The 21,293-nt window shown below is 46.9% G+C and overlaps 2 protein-coding genes across 2 annotated transcripts; both read right to left on the bottom strand.

The window, feature by feature from the left end:
- Window positions 1-467: 467 nt before the first annotated feature.
- On the bottom strand, window positions 468-2,093 carry LOC127294008 (putative clathrin assembly protein At1g33340). Its single transcript, XM_051323739.2, has one exon. The coding sequence runs from the start codon at window positions 1,829-1,831 to the stop codon at window positions 641-643; it is 1,191 nt and encodes a 396-aa protein (XP_051179699.1). The 5' UTR covers window positions 1,832-2,093; the 3' UTR covers window positions 468-640.
- A 3,424-nt stretch (window positions 2,094-5,517) lies between these two features.
- LOC127294007 (PHD finger protein ALFIN-LIKE 8) lies at window positions 5,518-20,726 on the bottom strand. The gene is made up of 5 exons (XM_051323737.2): window positions 20,492-20,726; window positions 20,338-20,370; window positions 19,092-19,320; window positions 6,162-6,288; window positions 5,518-6,089 (listed from the first exon to the last, which is right to left on the bottom strand). The coding sequence occupies exons 1-5, from the start codon at window positions 20,580-20,582 to the stop codon at window positions 5,808-5,810; spliced, it is 762 nt and encodes a 253-aa protein (XP_051179697.1). The 5' UTR covers window positions 20,583-20,726; the 3' UTR covers window positions 5,518-5,807.
- Window positions 20,727-21,293: the final 567 nt, after the last annotated feature.

Here is a 21,293-nt window from a genome sequence, read left to right as displayed (position 1 = left end):
TGAGGTAGACATGACATCACATGCCGAAGTGAGGTTGAGTTAAAATGGGATAAGGTAAATAGGGGTTAGAGGCTCAAGGTTTACAATCTTGGGTGTCGACACGGGTCGAGGTAGTTGTGTATGTGAGCGCGCGTGCAGTGTATGTGTTTTCTAGATAGGCACAGCTCCAATACTTTGCACATAGAACCTAATTCAGTTTTATGAGTTGAAATATTATCACAATAATCAAGAAGTTAAACTGCAACCAAATTTGATGCTAGTACATTGTTAAGAAGAATGTACGGAGTGCTAAATTACACCATGCTATTGTTACACCATTTATGTTTGGCCAAAGAAAGGAATATATATGATCGATCACTTGGTAGTGTCAACACATGAATATGATGGCAAAAACAATAGGCTACGTGGAAGCATAAGGAGCAAACAAATGAGACCAAGAAAAAACTACCAAGAAGAAACAACAGAACTTTAAAGGAAAATTATTGGCTTTCTTGCCAAGTGAATGAAGACACGGCCGGATCCTTCAGTTGACTACCCTTGAAACACAAGAAGACAAGAGGTGATCGAGTAGACCAATCCAATCACTCAAAATTAATATACTTGGATGCTGCAAATAACTCCTACGTACTCCACTGGTTAGCTAGCTAGGCTGCTGGGCCTGCAAGCTGCCGTGATCGTCGCCGGTAGTCTCACGGCCAGCCTGCTGATCATCGTCGTCGAACTCCACCCACACCGCGTTGATAGTGGTCTCCAGCTTGCTCTCAAACGACGTGTCGCCTTCTCTCTCCTGCACTACCTCAGCACTGTCAAGCTCTTCTTCCCTGCTGACCGGCGGCACGAGCTCAGTCGCCTGGGTGACGACCCTGACGACGGGGTACTCCATGACCTTGCCGACATTGCTCTTCTTGCACTTGTGGTAGAAGTCTTTGAGCTCAGGCGTCTGAGCGCACGCCTTCCTGAGCACCTCGTGAGCCGAAACCCTGAGAGACTTGGTGAGGCTGACACTTCTTGACAGTAGCATCAGGTCGAGGCCTTCCTTGAAGGCGTCGTAAACTTTGAAGCTCTCCCGGAGCACAATGCCGAAGGCCGAGCGCGCGGCGGCGCTGGCGCTCGTGTTGTTGTCCGGCAGGAGCTGGACGGCGACGTCGAGCAGCCTCTGGCACATGGCGAGCTTGAAGAGGAGCGCCTCCGCGGCGGCGTGGTCGTAGGAGGAGTGTGGGTGCGGCTTGCCATCGTCGGGATCCTGTTGTGGCGGAGGGGTCGGCTCCAGGTTGCCGGACTGGTTGATCACCCACTGCATACGCTCCTCGAGGTAGGCCGTGTAGCCGTGGAGGAAGGAGCAGGCGCCGGTGGCAGCCGCAACGCTGGCCGTGACATAGTTGACCCCGGCGCCGGAGGCAGCGAGGGGAGAGCAGGAACAGCCGCACCGTGGCGCGTTGACGCGGAGGTCGCGGGAGGCCCAGAGGCCGCGGAAGTCCTGCTCGAAGTAGCGGTCGCCGGCGCGGAGGAGGCGGTGGACGAGGAGCAGAGACCGGAGCGCGGTGGCCGGGGTGCGCGCGGCCTCGAGGCGCGCCGTGATGCGGCGGGAGAGGAAGGTGATCGCGCCCGGCGCGTTGGAGACGAGAAAGAGGATCTCGTGCACATGCCGGTCGTCGCTGACGCTCCCGCCCCCGCCGCCACCGTCGGTGCACCGCGCGATGGCAGCCTCGATGTCGGTTAGGAGCGCTCGGTCCGGCGCCGCCGCCGTGGAAGCCTTGGTGGAGGCGGCTGCGCCTGCATGGTCCATGACTGACCCTAGTGCTGTCCAAATCTTGCCCCTGAACACCTTCATGTCTTATATGCCCTCATGAGAAGAATATAGAGAGGGGGAGGAGATGAGAGAGATATGGTGCATGAGAGTTATAGCACACTCCCTCTTCTGCATGCACTCACTTGCAAGTGGGCCATGGGAGATATAGGTAGAGAGAGAAAGGAACCTATGGATGGCCATGGTCAGACTCTGATGAGTGTCATCTTCACAAGAAATTCTCCAGTGAAGCCTCTGCGTCAACAGATCTACTATTGGCCTTATGACTTGGGGAAAAGGAGCTGCAAGACGAAAGCTAGCCACCACTACTACCACTAAATATTATGAGAGAGAGGAGAGGGGAATGTGCAGGAAATTATATTCGGAGGTCAACTCTTGGGTGGAAGAATCAAATGCCTTTGGAATCAGATACCTCATGCATCAAAGGTTCTTCCATTGGCAATTTGGACAGTAGGTTTGACTCAAACAAACAAGTTCTTTAGTATTAGTATGGATTCCTAAATATCAACATCAAAACGAGGAGCTTTCTGAGAAGAATGTAGGGTTTTGGGACTAACTGAAGGCGGCGCACGGTTAACCCAAACTTGGGTACATTCCCAGGAGAAGCGCCATCATAATCTATTCGCCTCTCTCACAAACATATCTGTCACTCTCTTATATATGGTGCTGGCAGCTAGCAATAGTGAAGGGATAAAGACTTTGCTTTATACCTCACGGAAAATTAATGGGAACTTTAGAACTCCTCATGGTCATGGTTTAGTTGCGGTGTTGATATTGTTGTTCCAGTGCACTTTGTAGCACAAAGTGTGTCACCCGATGAGTCGACGAATCGGAGCACGAAAAGTGTAGGTTGGATAATTTCCTCGACAGATGTTTTCAATAGAAAGAAATTGATGGTGTGGAACATTCCTAGCCATTTGAAACAACTCAACCCCACACATATTCTTCGTGCTATGTTAGTGGTGGCTGAATGAGCTAGAAAAAAATGCTTCACGGATAGCACTATGTTTTTCTGTTGGAAAGCAATACAAGATAGCATGATTTTGATATTTTGCACATCTATGTAAAACGGTAAGTACACTTTCATTAGTAAAATTTTGAAAAAAGGACGCTTGCAAATAGGTGAAATTAGTTTCTGAATTCATGTCGACATTTTGGCACCATTTGATTCAGTCCACCATGCTCAAATTCTTATTCTCGAAAGGATCGATCACATGGGTCGACAGCAACATCATAGGGGAATTCTACTTACATATCCCATGGACCAACCATGTCAATTCTACAGAACTTTCAGCTGATCATTTGTCCATGTCATGGCATGCAACATTTCCCTCAAAGAACATTCCATTGGAGGGGGAGGATCGGAGAAAGTGCGAAGGCATTACTAGTTGACAAGACTAAAGGCAAAGGTAGTGTTTCTGTAATAGTACTTACCATTTAGTGAAGCAAACAATGAAGTTGGAATTATTATGTTGTTGTTCTTTCCTGACCTCTGCCTTAGCATGAAAAATTCTACACATAAGGGGGGAAAATAGTGATTAATATACACCGACGGGGCCTCTGCCTTCATGTGGTGCATGCAACACTAACCCTGCATCAGTGGGGGTTATAATACTGGAATTTGATGCTGCTTTGCTACAGCATCAGATTCAAATTCATTAACTAGGAATGTGATGTATTGATTAATTAATTGGCACTACGTTACAAAAAACATGTATCCCGGTTATTGAGTATATTACCTTAAAAATAGTGCTAGACCTAAAATGCCGAACAACTACTCAAAAATATCCTTTCAGCTTTAACAAGTTGAGTAATTTACAAATATATGGAAATTACGTTTGCACCATTAGCATGAACATGATCGGAAATCTCAAAGAAACAGTAGTTATAGATCTATTTTTCAGCTAAATTTTACAGTCATCTCCTCGTGTTTTATTGTTTGGAACAGGAAACAGAGCGCGCCATTAAAAGTCAAAATTGAACTTTCCATTTATTAGATGTATATATGCTATCCTTGTGTACGAAGGATCAACTGCATATTCACCACATTTGGACTTGTATATGTCTCGTCGCTTGGCCTCTCCAAAAATACAAATTGCATATTTTTTTCACATGGTATGTGAGCCTAATATAGGGGTTCTACTATACCCCTTGAGCGATTGGACGCACAACTCGTCTTTCTCCATCTCTGGTCGATTTCAGTCTACCTTCTTATTGATTTTTGGTTTCCCAATACATCTGAAGCCCACCTCAAAATCATTTCCTCAGATTGGTTGCGCTCAATTCCTGGTCTATCGATTCCTTTCAGTAATGGCATCATCATCTTGGTCATCTAGGTGGCTCCTCTTTGCCATTCTTAGTTCATCTTGGTTTTCTGGGGTTTGTCTTAGGTGACATGTCTAGCTCCCTATATTTTGAAATGCATGGTACATGTATTTTAAATTTCAAAAAAATTGAAACAAAAAATCCGCACGTACATCTTCACGTGCTATGCGCTCACAAAGTCGTTTCATAAAAAATGAACTTATCATGTGACGTGTGTAAAAAAGACAAAATTCAGTGCTGAAAACAATGCTTTTCACAGGATAAGTTTTCTCTTTTTTACATAGGCCACAAAAAATATTATTTTTTCGTGAAACTTGACGCATACACATATATTATGGAGATGTACATGTAGAATTTTTTGTCAAAATTTTTCCACACTTCAAAATATGTTTTGTTGGTAGAGGGAGCATACGCACCCGGGAGCCGAATTGAATTTCCGATTTTGATGCACATATATAGTTAGAGCGAATCTCTGCATGGGTGTTGTTTTTTAGTGAATATGTATAGGTGTTCTTTTGACCTTGTTTATTCAGATGTTTGGTTCTCCTATTGTTTCAAGCAAAAGTCATTGGTAATATAGTGTTCTCATAGATGATTTCTCTCACCACAATTGTATATATTTTATGTCTTCTCATCGTAAGCTGCCTGCTAATAAGGTAGGCGCTATGTGGTAGAAACTGGCGTGGCACCTGACCTGGGTGGCAGTTGAATCATCGCCACATTTATCCAAACAACCAACACAGCAACCAGCCAAAAAATGGAAAAGATCTTACACAACAGTGAGCTATTGTTGTCGCCAGGATTTGGAGCGCATGGAAAGCGCTGAAACAGACCAAGAAAGAATTGCGATAAACTTGACAAGTCAAAAAGGCAAAGGTTGGCAGAGTGGAAGATAAAGTAGATAGGCTGCAACTAGGACAAGGACATGAGCAGAAAACGCAAAGAGAGAAAAACAAAAGCAGAGGAGCAAAGGTAAAGCGGACCTCGATTTATGCAGATCCGCGTGTAAACTGGCGGGGCAGCATCTGATGCAGTCTACTCTTCAATCCGGATGTCGCATTTGACAAAAGTTGAGCACTGCACAAGTCAAACCCACTAGATTATATGGAGATAAGCTGTCACAAAAGCAGAGGAGAACTGCTGAAGGGAAAGGATGAGGTCTCGGCAACATCTAAATCTGAAACATGATCAGTGTTATGCATTGGCAGGTAGTCCAGCAAATCATTGATATGTTTGGCCATGATAACATATAAAAAAATCAAATAAAAAACATACGTACTAAAATCACCAGAAAACAAGCCGCTATTACATGAGCTGACAAACACCACAACTAGATGGGCTTCCTGCTAGATTTCATGACCAAATGATCTCGGTGGAGTGCAATATAACACAACAACAGCAGATTTTTTTTGCCAACGAACTACAAGTACATGATACACAAGCTAAAAACAATAAGTCTCAAACATGTGCACTGAGAAGGCTCGAACAAATACAAGCTGTTACAATTAGTTGCTAATACTAATGGAAAATCTAGAATGTCAGACATACACCACATAACAACACATAAAGACCCCTAAAGCTGGTCCTAATCTCAAAGCAACCGAATGCACACCCATTGGGCATCCCATCCCATGTGGGTCTTTACAGTAGGTCAAATTCTTCGTTCTTCAGGCATCTATGCTCTGGCTCTCTTGCTACTGCTGCTGCAATTCGGGCATTTGTAGTGCTTGATGTGCTCAGCTTTGGCAGGTGTAATCTTCACACACTTACCATGGTACCATGTCTCACAAGCATCACAACAGATCCAGAATTCATCCTGTCCATAGTTGTCATTACACGCACCACATAGTGCATTTTCATGTTCTTCTCCCTCTTCTTCCTCACCTCCACTGTCATCCTCATCCTTTGGAGGTGGCATCTTCGGACCCCTCGAGTTGGGTTCTGGCAGGCGTGATGGCTGGGGAGTAAAAAGGTTATGACCCTATTTTGCAGTCAGCATTGTTACAATAATATTAAGATGATTGGTTACCTTTGTGCCAGATTTGTTTATCTTGCTGCTGCTTTTCGGGGTTTTTTCTTTCACCTGCTTCTTTGCAGTTCCTGTGACAACCTCATATATAGTGGGGAGGTTGTTTATCATACTAAAAAGCCGCTTCCTGCAACAGTCACAAAAGGTAATTATTGAAATTGACGCTCAGTGTGCAACTGTGCATATACAAAAGAACAATCACACCTTTAAATGCATTAAAATATTTGAAGAAATTAAAATAACTTCATAATACCTAAACATGGCAAGGGAGAAAAAATCTGAATAGTAAAGAGAACTATTTTATCTCACGATTTGCATAAGATATCTATCTATAATTACAACAGCAACAGTACGTAAATTGGTTCACCTATTAGGGCAACCAAACTTGACAACCATAAACAATGGATATATACCAGTAATACTCAGTCCATTCAATTTTTATTGGATGAAATGATTGGGCATAGATGATACTCCACCTGAATTCTTAAATTAGTATACTCCTTGTTACTTTCTACCGGTTACATGTTAAATTGAATAATTCAGAGTTAAGTAAAAAATAAGATTTCCAAACTATTGCAACTGTACAACATTCTGTAAGTAAGTTCTAACCAGGGATCAGAAGCCTACAATTTCATTCTAAGATACACTCCCGTTGTTCAATAATATGACAGTTTGCACAAGAGAAGGTGTCTAATATTCAACAATCCAACAGCACAAGAATAATACAGTCGTTAACAGTATAAAAAATTGGAAGTACTTTCAATAAATCATAACAGATCTAACAGTACCACTTTCATCTCATACAATCAATCGAAATAGTTCCGGATATTTAGCTGACAAAGTTGGAAGTTCCACCACCCAGATTTTAAAAATAATATATATTTCTGAATACAGATTTTCGCAACAATTTCTGTTGGCAACCCATGTTGCCAATTTGCATCTTGAAGTTCTCAAAGAAAAATTAAAATATCTAAGATGTACTGCATGTTATAAACCTGAGCACTTGCCATATGTTTTGCAAGAATATGACATGATATGTCCTGCTAAATCAAAAGAGAAAAAAAATATATGATTAATACACACAAATTTTCTATGTGTTTTGTCGACACAAATTGTCATATTTTTGTATGATTCTTTTGAAATGCTCATACTGTCGCATATTGTTCATTTACGATTTCTTTCCATACTCACAATAAGTAGTTTGAAAATGGGTTACATCGGCTACTAGTTGCAGATTTTTCTTTCTCTGAACTCTGAACGGAGAGAGTCGACAATATAATAGAATCCTACTAAATGGAGCCTTGACACTATCCGAGCAAGTAAAATTGATAAACTATATTACAAGAAAAAAGAGCACACGGAACTGAGGTAGTGTCCATACAGAATCATATACAACCCTCGCGGCCAAAATAAAGAATCAACATGACATGACAAAAAAACTTGAAAACATCTATTGTCACTGACTTTAAGTAGAAAACTGAACTTCAAATGATAAAGCATTTCATCAGCACCAAGGATACAGGTGTCTGCCCCAAAAAAATGCGTACATATCAATAACACAATGAATGTTTTATGAAAACAGGTAAAACCTGCTTAAGTCATTGTTGATATTATCATTCATAAAAAAATGTAGTAAGCATGGTCAAAAACATTTTATCTATTTTATTTGTAACGAGCAAGAATCAATTCTATTCACCCAGAAATAATAATAGTAACCCTATCTATGTACGTGTATCTGCTCCTGGTTAAGGATTTCTGTATCAATGTTTCCATTCTTATGAGATGGAAATTTTCAACTGTAACGGATTATAAAAACTCATGGCTAAAACAGGATGTTTGTTGTTCAGCTGCAATGGACGACCATGAAGTGAATGAGGAATCAAAAATTTAAATCAAGATATGCATAAATGACAGGAGTTTCTTAATGCACACTACTACAGTAGTGGAACAGATGGACCAAAGTGGAAGACCACTCATCCTTACAGACTCTGCTGAAGTCATCAATGGGTCAAACAAAATGGAATAGAGGAGATGTAAGGATAAAGTAAAGCTAGATATACCATGAACGCCCATTAGGAATCAAATCAAGTATGGAACCAACTAGCAGCACAAAACCCAAAATGAATGAATATTACAAAATAAGATAAACATGAGGCGAAAGAGTTTTTTCTTAACGACAAATTACACATATAGTTACACCATGCTAGTTACAGAAAAAATCAACAGGAGTCAAAATAGATATGAACAGGAAGAAATGTTAAGAAAGCACCCCACTGCAATCATTCTTAGAGCATCTACTAGTCTTACTGAACTGTTAGCTTACATAAAGAGACAAAACATATTGTCTTAGCACTAAACTGACGCACAAAGATACTGACTGTTAGCTTATGTAAGAAAGAAAATATATTTGTCTTAAGCACTAAACTGAAACACAGAGATGTGCATAACATGAACATCGATTTTTATCATGTCTTCCAACACATTGATCGATTAGGGAGATCTCAGGATTTGCCACTCAACTGTCTCACTGACAGCTGATCCAACAGCCCATGTGGATATCAGTTATATGTCAATATTTGTTTATAATCTATACAACCTTCCACCTCATATTTTCTTGCAATTAATTATGACTTCAGTGTCATCTGCTAATCAATGAAGCCTCCCTTCTGATGGTGCTTATACTATGACAGAGACCAACATGGATTATCTGTTGCTATTACTTAAAGATTTTTATACATACATAGTGCGTTAATGGTAATACTATGTATTTATACATTATGCATATGTGAAAAATCTTGTAGATAATCCTAGCGAGTTGTGCTGCGAATAAATCTTCTCGGCATACTATCTGTACAATGTTAGTGAGAAATAGAGTAACTAATCCCAAAGCATGGAGCATGAGACCTCCAAACTCTAAAATATCAATTCAACACAAGGTCATAAGTAGCACTCGTGTGGCTAAAGAACTGTTCCTAACTAGTCTGTGTTTCTAACAAATTACAGTCACAAGATCCTCCGCGATCCGCTAAGAACAAAAGGAGCCGGGAATAAAGTAACTGTGTTCTAGATAGTATTCACAACCAGAACACTGCCCACGCTATGTAGGGGTGTGCAAAACTGAAACCAGTGGAAACCATTAAAAAATTGGCCATGTTCTGTTTACTTATAATATTTATAGCTGACAAGTAGTAGCTGTGGGTAAAGTCATTTTTTAACCATTTTTACCCAGTTCCATTTTTAGCCAGCTCCCTAGCTTCTGAGTGTTGAGAAAGACGAGGAGGGGATACTGGAGATCTTGCTTTTGTAAAACAGTGCGGTCTATATCCATGGCGATCTCGGAGCAGCCAAAAGAAGATTGTACACAGTAACCATGGTTTTAAAGGCGTCGCCTAAGCGACACTTAAGCGTCCGGGCGTTCCAGGAGGGCAAGGCGTCGGCGTCGCCTTTGTTTTCTGCCCAAGGCGTCCAAAGGCGTCTCCAAGGCGTCGCCTAGGCGCGAAATCGCCGCCTTGCAAGAATCTGGACGCCTCTGTTCTGTGCGCGGGAAACTTTGGGCTGGCAGGAGGGGAAAACAGAAATGGCGGGCTGGGAGGGAAATTGAGGGCCATCTATAGGGGAAAGAGAGGGAAGAGAGAGGGGGGGAGCTCCTCTCACGCGACCTCCCCAACTCTGGCCAGATCTGCTGCTGCTCCTTCATCTGCCGGCCTCCCCAGCTCCGGCCAAGCTTCTGGCCAAGCTTCTGGCGACTCCTCCCACTGGTGCATCCCTCTCCCTAAGGGGAAACAATGTACAGCTTCCATGACAGCTTCTCTTGGTGCCTTGGTGGTGTCTGGTGTGTGTATGTGATGCACTTCTTCTTGCCTGCTTTGCCGCTGCTTGCCTCTGCTCATCCTACCTAGCTGATGCTTTGCTTCCAGCAAGGGAGCCTCAAAGGCGTCGCCTTGCAATGCGCCTTGAGCGCCTAGGCGTTGAGGCGCCCCTCCATCGCCTTGGGACGCCTTGGCGCCTTTAAAACCATGACAGTAACAATAGCATGTGCATATCTTGCCTTTGGAAGACAGTGCGATCTATATCCATGGTGATATAAGAGCATCCAAAAGACCTCAGATTGATTGTCATTGTCATGTGCACCATGGTTGGTTCCTGCCTGGGAAGAAAGCCATATAAAGGTCCTTTGTCCCAGTGTGGGCGCCGACCATTCTCTTCGTTTCAAGTCCATCCTCTGCAGTGGACTCTGCCACGCCTCTCTCCCCTGACTACCCTGACTCTGACGGTGGCAAAGTCGTCGACTCCCTGTACTCCAATCATTGGCGGAGCCAATACCGGGTCGAGCCTGGGCAACCGACCCGGCTCAGTTTTTTGGGGGAAAAAAATCCCATCGCTCTCTCCCTGTCCCGCACGCACAGAAACGCCCCGAGCCCCCGAGTCCCCGACCTAATCCCCACCTCGCTCGCTCCTGCAGGCCGCCGTCGTCGCTCGCTCCCGCAGGCCGCCGCCGTCGCTCGATCCCGGCGCCCTCGCTCGCTCCCGCAGGCCACCGCCGTCGCTCGCTCCCGCAGGCCGCCGCCGTCGCTCGATCCCGGCGCCCTCGCTCGCTCCAGCACGCCGCACGCCGGCGCCCTCGCTCGATACCGCCACGCGCCGGCACGCCCTGTTTCCGGCCGTCCCTGACCGCCGCCGCGCACGACCGGCTGTCCTCTGCTCGCCCTGTTTCCAGCAAGGGAGCCTCAAAGGCGTCGCCTTGCAATGCGCCTTGAGCGCCTAGGCGTTGAGGCGCCCCTCCATCGCCTTGGGACGCCTTGGCGCCTTTAAAACCATGACAGTAACAATAGCATGTGCATATCTTGCCTTTGGAAGACAGTGCGATCTATATCCATGGTGATATAAGAGCATCCAAAAGACCTCAGATTGATTGTCATTGTCATGTGCACCATGGTTGGTTCCTGCCTGGGAAGAAAGCCATATAAAGGTCCTTTGTCCCAGTGTGGGCGCCGACCATTCTCTTCGTTTCAAGTCCATCCTCTGCAGTGGACTCTGCCACGCCTCTCTCCCCTGACTACCCTGACTCTGACGGTGGCAAAGTCGTCGACTCCCTGTACTCCAATCATTGGCGGAGCCAACACCGGGTCGAGCCTGGGCAACCGACCCGGCTCAGTTTTTTGGGGGAAAAAAATCCCATCGCTCTCTCCCTGTCCCGCACGCACAGAAACGCCCCGAGCCCCCGAGTCCCCGACCTAATCCCCACCTCGCTCGCTCCTGCAGGCCGCCGTCGTCGCTCGCTCCCGCAGGCCGCCGTCGCCGATCCGGCGCCCTCGCTCGCTCCCGCAGTGCCACCGCCGTCGCTCGCTCCCGCAGCCGCCGCCGTCGCCGATCCCGGCGCCCTCGCTCGCTCCAAAGACGCCGCACGCCGGCGCTTCGCTCGATACCGCCACGCGCGGCACGCCCTGTTTCCGGCCGTCCCTGACCGCCGCCGCGCACGACCGGCTGTCCTCTGCTCGCCCCCCTCTCCGCCTCCGGGCTCCACGGCGTTGCAAAGATCGGGCGCCGCCGCGCTCTCCCTCATCTCTGCTTGTTCCGGCGGCCGTCTTCGATGGACTCAGCCGACGAGGCCGACCGGTCGCTCGGATTGAAGAAGGGGAGGCCGTTGAGGCAGCAGAAGAAGAAGCACGCAAGATGGCACGCACAGAGGTTGAATTTCCCCCGTTTGTCTTGAGTTTTGATACATATTTTGTCTAGTTTGTTTCCTCATAGTTTGTTTTATTTTCATTGTTGTAGGCAAATGTTCCGGAAATCTTTGATCTAGCAAATGTGGTTCCCTATCCCGGAATTCAGAGACCAATTGAGTCATATAGTACCCCTGAAATTAGAGATAAAATGCGATGGGCGTATTGGTCGAGAGGTCGTAATCGTTTAGTTGGTCATAGTTATCCCAAAAATCCGGATAGGCGATCATTTCTAGATGCATGGTATAGCACTAGAGACTCATTCAACAGTTTTGACAATGATATGCTAGTTGAGCTTGCTACCATATACTTGATTTCTCTTCACATGATCGTTGTCTATTGGTTGATGAACTAAACATATATGTTGATGTCATGAAGAGAACTCATGAAGTCAGAGCTTGTGATAGTTTGAGTGATCTTGCTTCAAGTTGGTTCAGAAAAGATATCATTTGACATTTCCATTAGACTACCGCCTTATTACACTAGCTTTGACATTGCCTGTGGCAACAACATCAGTAGAGAGGGTTTTCTCGGCTATGAAGATTATAAAATCAGATCTTCGAAACAAGATAGGGGATGATTGGCTCAATGATTTGATGATTTGCTATGTTGAGAAAGAGATATTTGCACAAATTGATGACAAGAACATTATGCTTCGTTTTCATGCCTACAGTAACCGTAGAGGTCATCTTCCTCGTGGATTTCGACTTCCCAGCATGGAATCAACTTAATGGTATGATAATATCTCCTCAAAATGTAGCACTTTTGTATCTGGTTCTTGTTTTTTAGTCAGTTTGTACTTCTACTCGGTGAAATATGACAAAGGCATCTGTTTGGACCATTTTTTGTTGATTACATGTGATTTTTTGCCTCAAATTTTTTTAGAGCTTATTTGTTCGACCCGGCTCAGTTCAAATCCTGGCTCCGCCACTGACTCCAATGAAGGGGGTGGGGAGAGTGGGCTGAGTCTCATGGAGCCTGGGAATTTTAGTGCTGATTTCTAACTGATTGTGAATTCACCTAACTGCTAATGCTTTACCAGCCGAACTATAAGCTGTTCCATACTCTGTTGGAGCAGAGGCCAAGCACCTTGCAAAGCTCTAAGAGCATCTCCAGGAGCTCATCTATATGGACATGTATAGCAAATATAGAGGACAGACCCCCAAAAAACGTCTCCAGCAGCACATCTATATGGACATGGGTCGATACATGACCATCCATATCTCGGGAGCGTCCTCCACTTCTGGGTGACCAAGCCGGGATCATCGCTGCTTCGCCCGCGCGATTCCGCTCGCCTCCCGCGCGATTCGGCCCAGCTCCCGCGCGAATAGGAAGCTGCAGCGACGAGGAGGAGGATGCCGGCGCCTGTCCGCGACTCGCCGAAGGTATGCGCCCTGTACTTTTTCTTTTGCATCGCCGCGCGGTAGGTAGGATGGGGACGGCGGCGGCGCTGGAAGTAGGGCCAGGGCCGGGGCGGCGCAGGCGAGATGGGGACGGCGGCGGCGCGGGATGAAGGGCCGGGCGGCGCAGCGAGTTGGGGACGGCGGCGGCGCTGGATGAAGGGCCCAGGGCGTAGCAGGCGAATCGGGGACGGCGGCGGCCGAGATGGGAGCAGGCGAATCGGACGGCGGCGGCGGCCGAGATGGGAGCAGGGGGTGGCGGCGGGCATGGGAGCCGGCGCCATGGTGGTAGGGAGCAAGGGAACAGCGGGCGGTGGAGGGCAGGGTCGAATTTCTTCTTTGCTATATTGTCTCTATCTTGGTACTGCATCGCATGGAACTAGATTTTTGTGCTTCGCTACTGTCTTGGTTCGCGATCGCATCTATATGGAAATTTTTGTACTGCTTTGCTACTGCAGTGAATACATTGTTGTGAATTGATTTTGTGTAGACACTAAATTGTGATGTTTATTGTAGATGGACACTTCAGAGATGAACAGCTCACCGGCACCTTCTTCTGGATCTTTTTTGGACCTGTTGAATACTGGTTCCGGTGACATGAATTGGGGTGACACAGAATTTTAGCCCAATTGGAGAACAAGTGACAACGCCAATTGAAAATATTGTTGCATCTGGTAAACCCAAACCGAGTGGAAAGGGTGTCCCGAAGGGGAAAAATTGGTCAAGTCTTGAGGACAAGGTGTTGATAGAATCATGGGCAAACACAAGTTTGGATGGGGTAGTCGGAGCCGATCAACATTCCGATTCTTATTGGGCTAGGATTACGGAGTACTACAACCAACACAAGAATCCAGCATGGCAGGTTCGTAATGTTGCATCGGTCAATGGTCGCTACACCACTATTTCATCCGCTACGAGCAAGTTCTGTGGATGCCTTCAGTAGGTTTTAAATAGAAACCAAAGCGGAAGAACTTTAGACGAGAAGGTATGCTTTCGAACATTTGTTAACTATCTTCCCATTCCTGTGTAATATTCTAGATGTGTTTTGCTACATATTTTAACTACACATTTCTTGCTGCAGAAAGAGGAGGCACACCTTATGTTTATTCAAAATGATCCAAATAAAAAGCCTTTTACATTCATGCACTGTTATTTAGAGTTTGTGAAGTATCCAAAGTGGGAGTTAAGAGAACTTGAAGTTTCTCAAAAAAAACAAAAGAAGAAGTCTGATGCAAGTCTGCTGCTGCTATTATTGATGATGACTTAAGTGTATCTTCCAAAATGCAAGAACGAGAGGAGGCACCTTCCTCTGTCAATTATCTGACGTCCAATCTTGGAACCGCCACGGCGTCGGGCATTTCCCTGCTCTTCCTCCTCGGCGATTGCTGCCATAATAAGTTCATCGTCGCCTGATGAAGACGACGATGAATTCATCATCATATCCCAAGAGGTGCTCATTGTATCGTGAGAGAGTGGATAGAGAGCAAAGAAGCTACAACCAGGAATGTAGTGAGAGGTGGGAGATGGTGGTATATATAGATACGAAAATATAGCTGTTGGGAATATAGCCGTTGAAAATATAGTCGTTGGGAATCTAACTGTTCAAAAAATATCTGTTCAAAAAATAGAGCCGTTGGAAAAAATCTGTTAAATAGTAGTTATTGTTAGAGGAATATGCGTGTTGTATTACCAGGGGGCCAAAGGCCACAATATATAGTACATGTACAGGTGCAAATATGCAGGAAGCCCCCTAACATATGGGGAAACTACAATATACAAATATATACTCTAACACCCTCCCGCAAACTCATGGTGAATCCACAACACTGAGTTTGGAGAGTAAAAAGTCATGTTGCGCTCGAGTTTGTGCCTTTGTAAAGAAATCCGCCAACTGCAAATCTGAAGGCACATAATGAACCGCAACAACCTCATCATGCACCTGAGCACGTGTATAAAAAGCATCAACACCAATATGTTTGGTCAGCTCATGCTTGACCGGATCACGTGCAATACTGATAGCACCTATACTGTCAGACAAAAGTGGAGTGGGTGTCGTAACAGAGACCCCAAAATCTGCAAGCAACCACCGTAACCAGGTCACCTCAGCAATCAACAAAGCCATAGCCCGCAGCTCAGCCTCAACACTCGAACGAGAAACCGCTACCTGTTTCTTCGTCTTCCAAGCAACAAGCGAACCACCAAGAAACACACAGTAAGCAGAAAGTGAACGACGATCCATAGGATCACTCGCCCACGTAGCATCCGAGTAGCACTGGAGCTGGAGAGAGCTAGAACGAGGAAAGAAAAGGCGACGAGTGATCGTGCCACGAAGGTAACGAAGAACACGGAGGAGATGACTGTAGTGAACAGTGGTAGGAGCTGAGACAAACTGACTCAGAATATGAACAGGATAAGAAATATCAGGACGAGTGACAAGAAGATAAACAAGACTCCCAACAAGATGACGATAACGTGTGGGATCGGGAAGAGGATCACCATCGCAGGACGAAGCTTAACATTAAGCTCCATAGGAGTATCAACCGTGCGCTCATCCCCAAGAGCAAAGACGAGCAAGAAGATCCCGAATGTACTTCTCCGAGAGATAGAAAAGTCATCGAAGTGGAGGAAACCTCAATCCCAAGAAAATAGCGAAGAGGACCAAGATCGGTCATGAGAAACCGATCACGAAGACGAGCCTTTACAAAGGCAATATACTCGGGATCATCACCGGTAATAATCATATCATCAACATAGAGAAGGAGAAGGGTGCGTCCACGAGGAGAAGTGTGAACGAAAAGTCTTTGGATCATGAAGACTAGGAGAGAAACCAAGCGAGTCACCACAGAGGCAAAGCGCTCAAACCGTGCACGAGGGCCTGTTTGAGACCATAGAGAGAACGTCGAAGACGACAAACCATCCCATCGGGAACGGAATACCCAGGAGGAGGCCGCATGTAAACCTCCTCACTCAACTCGCCATTAAGAAAAGCATTCGAACATCAAGTTGGGAGACGGACCGGCGGCGAACAGGCAACGGCAAGAAGAAGGGTACGCACGGTAGTCATATGAGCCACGGGGCAAAAGTCTCATCATAGTCACGGCCGTGCTCCCGCCGAAAACCACGAGCCACAAGACGCGCTTTATAGCGCTCAAGAGATCCATCGAGCGAGTCTTAATTTTATAGACCCACTTACACGTGATGGGACGAACACCGGAAGGGGGAGAAACAAGATCCCAAGTGCCGGTGCGCTCAAGCGCGGCGATCTCCTCGATCATGGCAAGCTGCCATTCGGGATGACGCTCGGCATCCCGATAAGAAGTCGGCTCGGAAACGACAGAGAGACCATACCGACTAGGAGAGTAACGAATCGGAGCACGACGCCGACGAACAGGCCGAGAAGGGGAAGGTCATGCGGAAGACAAGTCATCGAAGAAGAGGAAGAATGGACATAATCGGAAGGAGCCGAAGCCGGAGAACGAGGAGTACTAGGTGGACTAGACGAAAGAGAGGATGGCGTCGAAGGGCGCATCGAAGTAGGAGGGAGGGGAGGAGGGACAGCGGGGGTGCATCCGAAAAAGAAGAAAAGAGATATCATCCACCGGTAAGTACCCGAGGTGGGGCGAGGATAGATGGGACGCGTCTCATCAAATGTGACGTCACGAGAGATGCGCATCCGACGACCAACGGGGTCCCAACAGCGATAGCCCTTATGCTCATCATCGTATCCGAGAAAAACACACTCAACGGATCGAGCGGTCGGCTTGGTGCGTTCGCGAGAGGCGAAGGACATAGCAGACGCAACCAAATGAACGGAGAGTCGAGTAGTCCTGGAGAAACACCAGAGAGACGCTCGAGAGGAATGCCACCTGTAGAGCGACGGAAGGCTGAATGTTAATGAGGTGGGCCGACGTAGCGACGACCTCGGCCAATGTGGCGGAAGAGAAGAGGCAATCATCATAGCACGAGTGGTCTCAAGAAGATGACGATGCTTACGCTCGGCGACGCCATTTTGAGCATGCGCGCCGGGACAAGAAAAGCGAGCGAGGGTGCCCTCCTCGGCAAGGACACCACGAAGGTCTTTGAGAGATATACTCACCGACCAGAATCGGCCACGGAACACGCGAATGGGTGAGGAATGCGAGAGTGCGGACCATGGCCGCAAAACGCCGATAAATAGAGAGCACCTCATTGCGAGAGTGCATGAAAAACACCCAGGTGTACCGTGAAAAATCATCAATGAATAAGATATAGTATCGATGGCCCCCTTTCGAAGCGAAGGGAGCCGGATCCCAAACATCTGAATGGACTAAATCGAACGGTCGCTGAGAGACAGACACACTAGTAGGATAGGGAAGCTGAATCTGTTTGCCTAACCTACAACCCTGACAGTGTAACGACCCATCTCCAGAGACAGACCCCAGAAGGCCATGATGAACCAAAGACGACAGGCGAGAGTCACAAAGGTGACCAAGACGATGATGCCACTCGAAAAGAGCCGGTGACAGAGGCAACAACCGGAGGAGAACCGGCAGATGAAGTGGCGGCGGAAGGAACACGAAGCCGCCTAACTCCCAAAGCCCCGGAGGGCGACGGCTACAAGGGCCGGCTCCAACCGGGGCTGTGTGCGACGATCCTGAACCGCACAAGACTCGGCGTCAAGAATGACGCGACAACCGAGAATCGGTGAGTCAAGCTAGCGAGAAAAGGTTCATACGAAGGCGAGGAACATGAGAAACATCGAGACGAGAGAAAGAGGGAGTAGAAAGGGTGCTGTACTAGAAACGGGAATAGAGGTACCATCACCGTGACAACACGGACAGAGAAATAAGAGACCGAAGAGCGGACGGGATAGAAGACTCGAGGTCATATGAAAGGAAGCTCCAGAATCCGGATACCACGGGGACGTACTGACCGTGTAGAAAGTGGTGGTCGCGCGATGCCGTAACGCAGCGGCGGGAGCGGATCGGCCGAATCGATCGGCCGGGGAGATTAGCGAGCGGGAGATCGGCCACGCGCGCGAAGCACGGATCGGGCCGAGGCGGGTAGCACAGCACGGGAGAGAGGAGCACGGCCACGCGCGGAGCAGCACGGATCAAGGAGCAGGCGGGCAGCACAGCACGGGAGAGAAGATCCGATCCGATCAAGCCGGGAAGAAATCTGGCGGCGGAGACGACCGCGGAGACGGCCGGACGAGAGCGGCAACTACGGCCGGGACAACGTACAGACTAGGACCAAACCTGGCTCTGATACCATGTTAGAGGAATATGCGTGTTGTATTACCAGGGGGCCAAAGGCCACAATATATAGTACATGTACAGGTGCAAATATGCAGGAAGCCCCCTAACATATGGGGAAACTACAATATACAAATATATACTCTAACAGTTATAAGATGGTATTAAAATATAGGAGAGAGAATATAGATGGCCTGGTTATAGATGATCTGCTGGAAAACTGGGGACATCTAAAAAGGAATCTTTATGGATGATCATCTATATGGAGATATAGAGGACCAAATTTGGATGAGCTCCTGGAGATGCTCTAATGCTCTAGCTTGGCTCATTAAAAGACCTACTAGGCTAGGCTACTAAGCATTCGAGTGACCAAAGTAAGTCTATGTTTTGCAACATAACTGATGTAACACATCAAACAGAACAATTACAATGTCAAGATAACAATATTGGGCTGATTATTCAATAGTCACATTACCAGAGTTAAATATGACGAAAAATACAAAGAACAACAATATCACAGAACTATAGGCAGATCACAAGTAAAATTGCTTGTCTCGGAAATAAATGCAATACCTGGATTCTTTATCAAACCCAAATCTTGCTCCAAAGTAGAAGGCTACTGCTAGCAGCCAGGCATCACTATGCACCGCAACAAGTGACAACCAATCTTTCTCATCCATCCCGTCCCGGGCAAAATTGATTCCCAGTGCTGGCTCTGGAAGTTCCGGGGGAACCTCCTCCGCAGGCAAGTTCACTTCCCACGTTTCATTGGGGAGACCATACAGACAAAGATTCTCTTTCTCTGCAACCAAAATGGTAATCTTCTAAGCATCCTCATCCCTCTGATGATAATTTCTTTTATGCTCTCTAACAGAAATAAGTCAGAACGAACAAACTTTTGAAAACGACTGCAACTGTGTGCCCACAGAACACCGAAACGAGAAAAGAAAAGCAGGAAAATAACGGTTCGATCAGAGACTTTGCCATCCTGGCACCGAAGTACAGCAACAAGAATTTAGATCTATAATTCCATACAATGCTCAAGACTAACCCAAGATAAATAGTATATACATCTGACATCATGAAGACATGAGCCACATATATTACGGAGCTGTCAGAAAGGAAAAAAAGAATATGCCATTTGCTACTAAATGACAAAAAAAAATGTTCGAGAAGCCTCCAAAGTTGTATTGGACCTTGGTTCCATGGAATGGCCTGATCCAGTACATCAAGTTATTCAGTGGGTCAGCACGGTGAAGCTTACAACTAAACTTCAGCACTGCGTCAGTAGAAAACTACCTAGTAGCAATAAAAATAAAAGCCAAAAATACCCTTCACGAGATGGACACCGTGGTCATTTGGTGTTTTGCCCCACCCCGCCCCCACATCATTTTTGTTGTGAAGAGGGAGGGCATTAGTCAACAAATCAGAAAGATACAAGCTCTCTCCCCCTCTCTCTCTCTCTCCATCTTTTAGCCGGCACAGGCAGTGTTGTGTTAGTAGATCGAATGCAATAAGCACCAAATTAGCACGAGAACCATTCCAGCCCACACTTTTCCAGCAAAAATCAAAGAAGTAACTAAAAGGGCTGAAAAATCCTAACCCAGTAGAACGTAAATTCCAGCAAAATCCTGCAACATGAAGGGGGTCAAAGGCAGGGGTGCTCCCAGATTAGAGCCAATAACAACAGCAGCCGCACACAAGTTTCCCTCTGATGGGAGGAGCGAAAGGAAATCATGCCGGAATCATTTTCATGTAAAAAAAAACCAAGCGAATTCGATGCCCGGGGAGGGCGAATCGGAGGCGGCCGCGAGCTCACCTGGGTCGCACTGCTGGTAGAACTTCTCCACATCTGCAAATCCACCAACCAGAAACCGAGAAACCAATCAGAAACACTACAAATCCTCGGGAACACACCCCCAAAAGCACCCCGGAAACAGTCCCGGGGGCGGAGGAAAAATGAGAGCACGCACCGGTGGTGAGCGCCTTGATCATGCCGGCCCGCCGCGCGCGGAAGTCCCGGAACACGTCCTCCGGCGTGCGGTGCGCGCCTCCCCCTTCCATTCCGCGGCTCGCGCGTGGCGACGTAGCACCGGGGGGCTAGGGTTAGGGTTTTGGTGGCGGAGGCGACTGGCGAGGCTTTAGAAGAGAGCAGAGCAGGGGGAATGGAAGGGAAATGGATTTGGAGGGGAGGTGGAGGGTGGGGGACCGGAGCGCGGGTTTTGAATCACGTCGAGGTGCTAACTGCATATTTTGCGATGTGGTGGCCATTTTCTTGGTAGAAAAACGGTCAGGCGCGGTCCCAGTGGTCCGTGTGATACACGATGTAGCGGCTGCACGCCTCGCGGCACGGACCCCGGTTTCAAATTTGATTTGTCTGGTTTGAAATGCAAGAACGGGAAGACACAAAGAAAAAATTTAAATTTTCTATTTGTCTTTCTCTTCAACCTCTAGACCGTATCGACGGCGTGTCGCCGCTACTGCTCCTCTCAAAGTCGGCCTGACGTTGTTGGTTACAGATGGAAAGTCGCCAAACGGGGCAACAAAACGACTTCCATCCCAGAGATGAAGAAGAAGAAATAATCGTCGATGAAGCTTCATGATGATCCCGACACCCTCCAAGCTAGAACAAGTCCTCGAGAACCACACTACTCCCACAAGGTTCTCGACGTTGCCGTCGATATCGCGTTGAAGCTGGGAAGACTTTATTGAAGATGTTGCCGCCACCATCTGAGCGACGACACACCAAACCTTGACCCTAAAACCAGAAAAAAC

Source organism: Lolium perenne, chromosome 4, assembly GCF_019359855.2.
Source record: "Lolium perenne isolate Kyuss_39 chromosome 4, Kyuss_2.0, whole genome shotgun sequence".
Lineage (NCBI taxonomy): Eukaryota > Viridiplantae > Streptophyta > Magnoliopsida > Poales > Poaceae > Lolium > Lolium perenne.
This window is presented reverse-complemented; position numbering and strand designations above follow the sequence as displayed.

Bases quoted from the DNA above. Each gene is read 5' to 3' on its own strand.
- LOC127294008 (XM_051323739.2), bottom strand. From the start codon at position 1,831: ATGAAGGTGTTCAGGGGCAAGATTTGGACAGCACTAGGGTCAGTCATG.
- LOC127294007 (XM_051323737.2), bottom strand. From the start codon at position 20,582: ATGGAAGGGGGAGGCGCGCACCGCACGCCGGAGGACGTGTTCCGGGAC. The intron at 20,371-20,491 runs GTGCGTGCTCTC...GTGGATTTGCAG, and splicing joins GATCAAGGCGCTCACCACCG to ATGTGGAGAAGTTCTACCAG. The intron at 6,090-6,161 runs GTAACCAATCAT...TTTACTCCCCAG, and splicing joins TAAACAAATCTGGCACAAAG to CCATCACGCCTGCCAGAACC.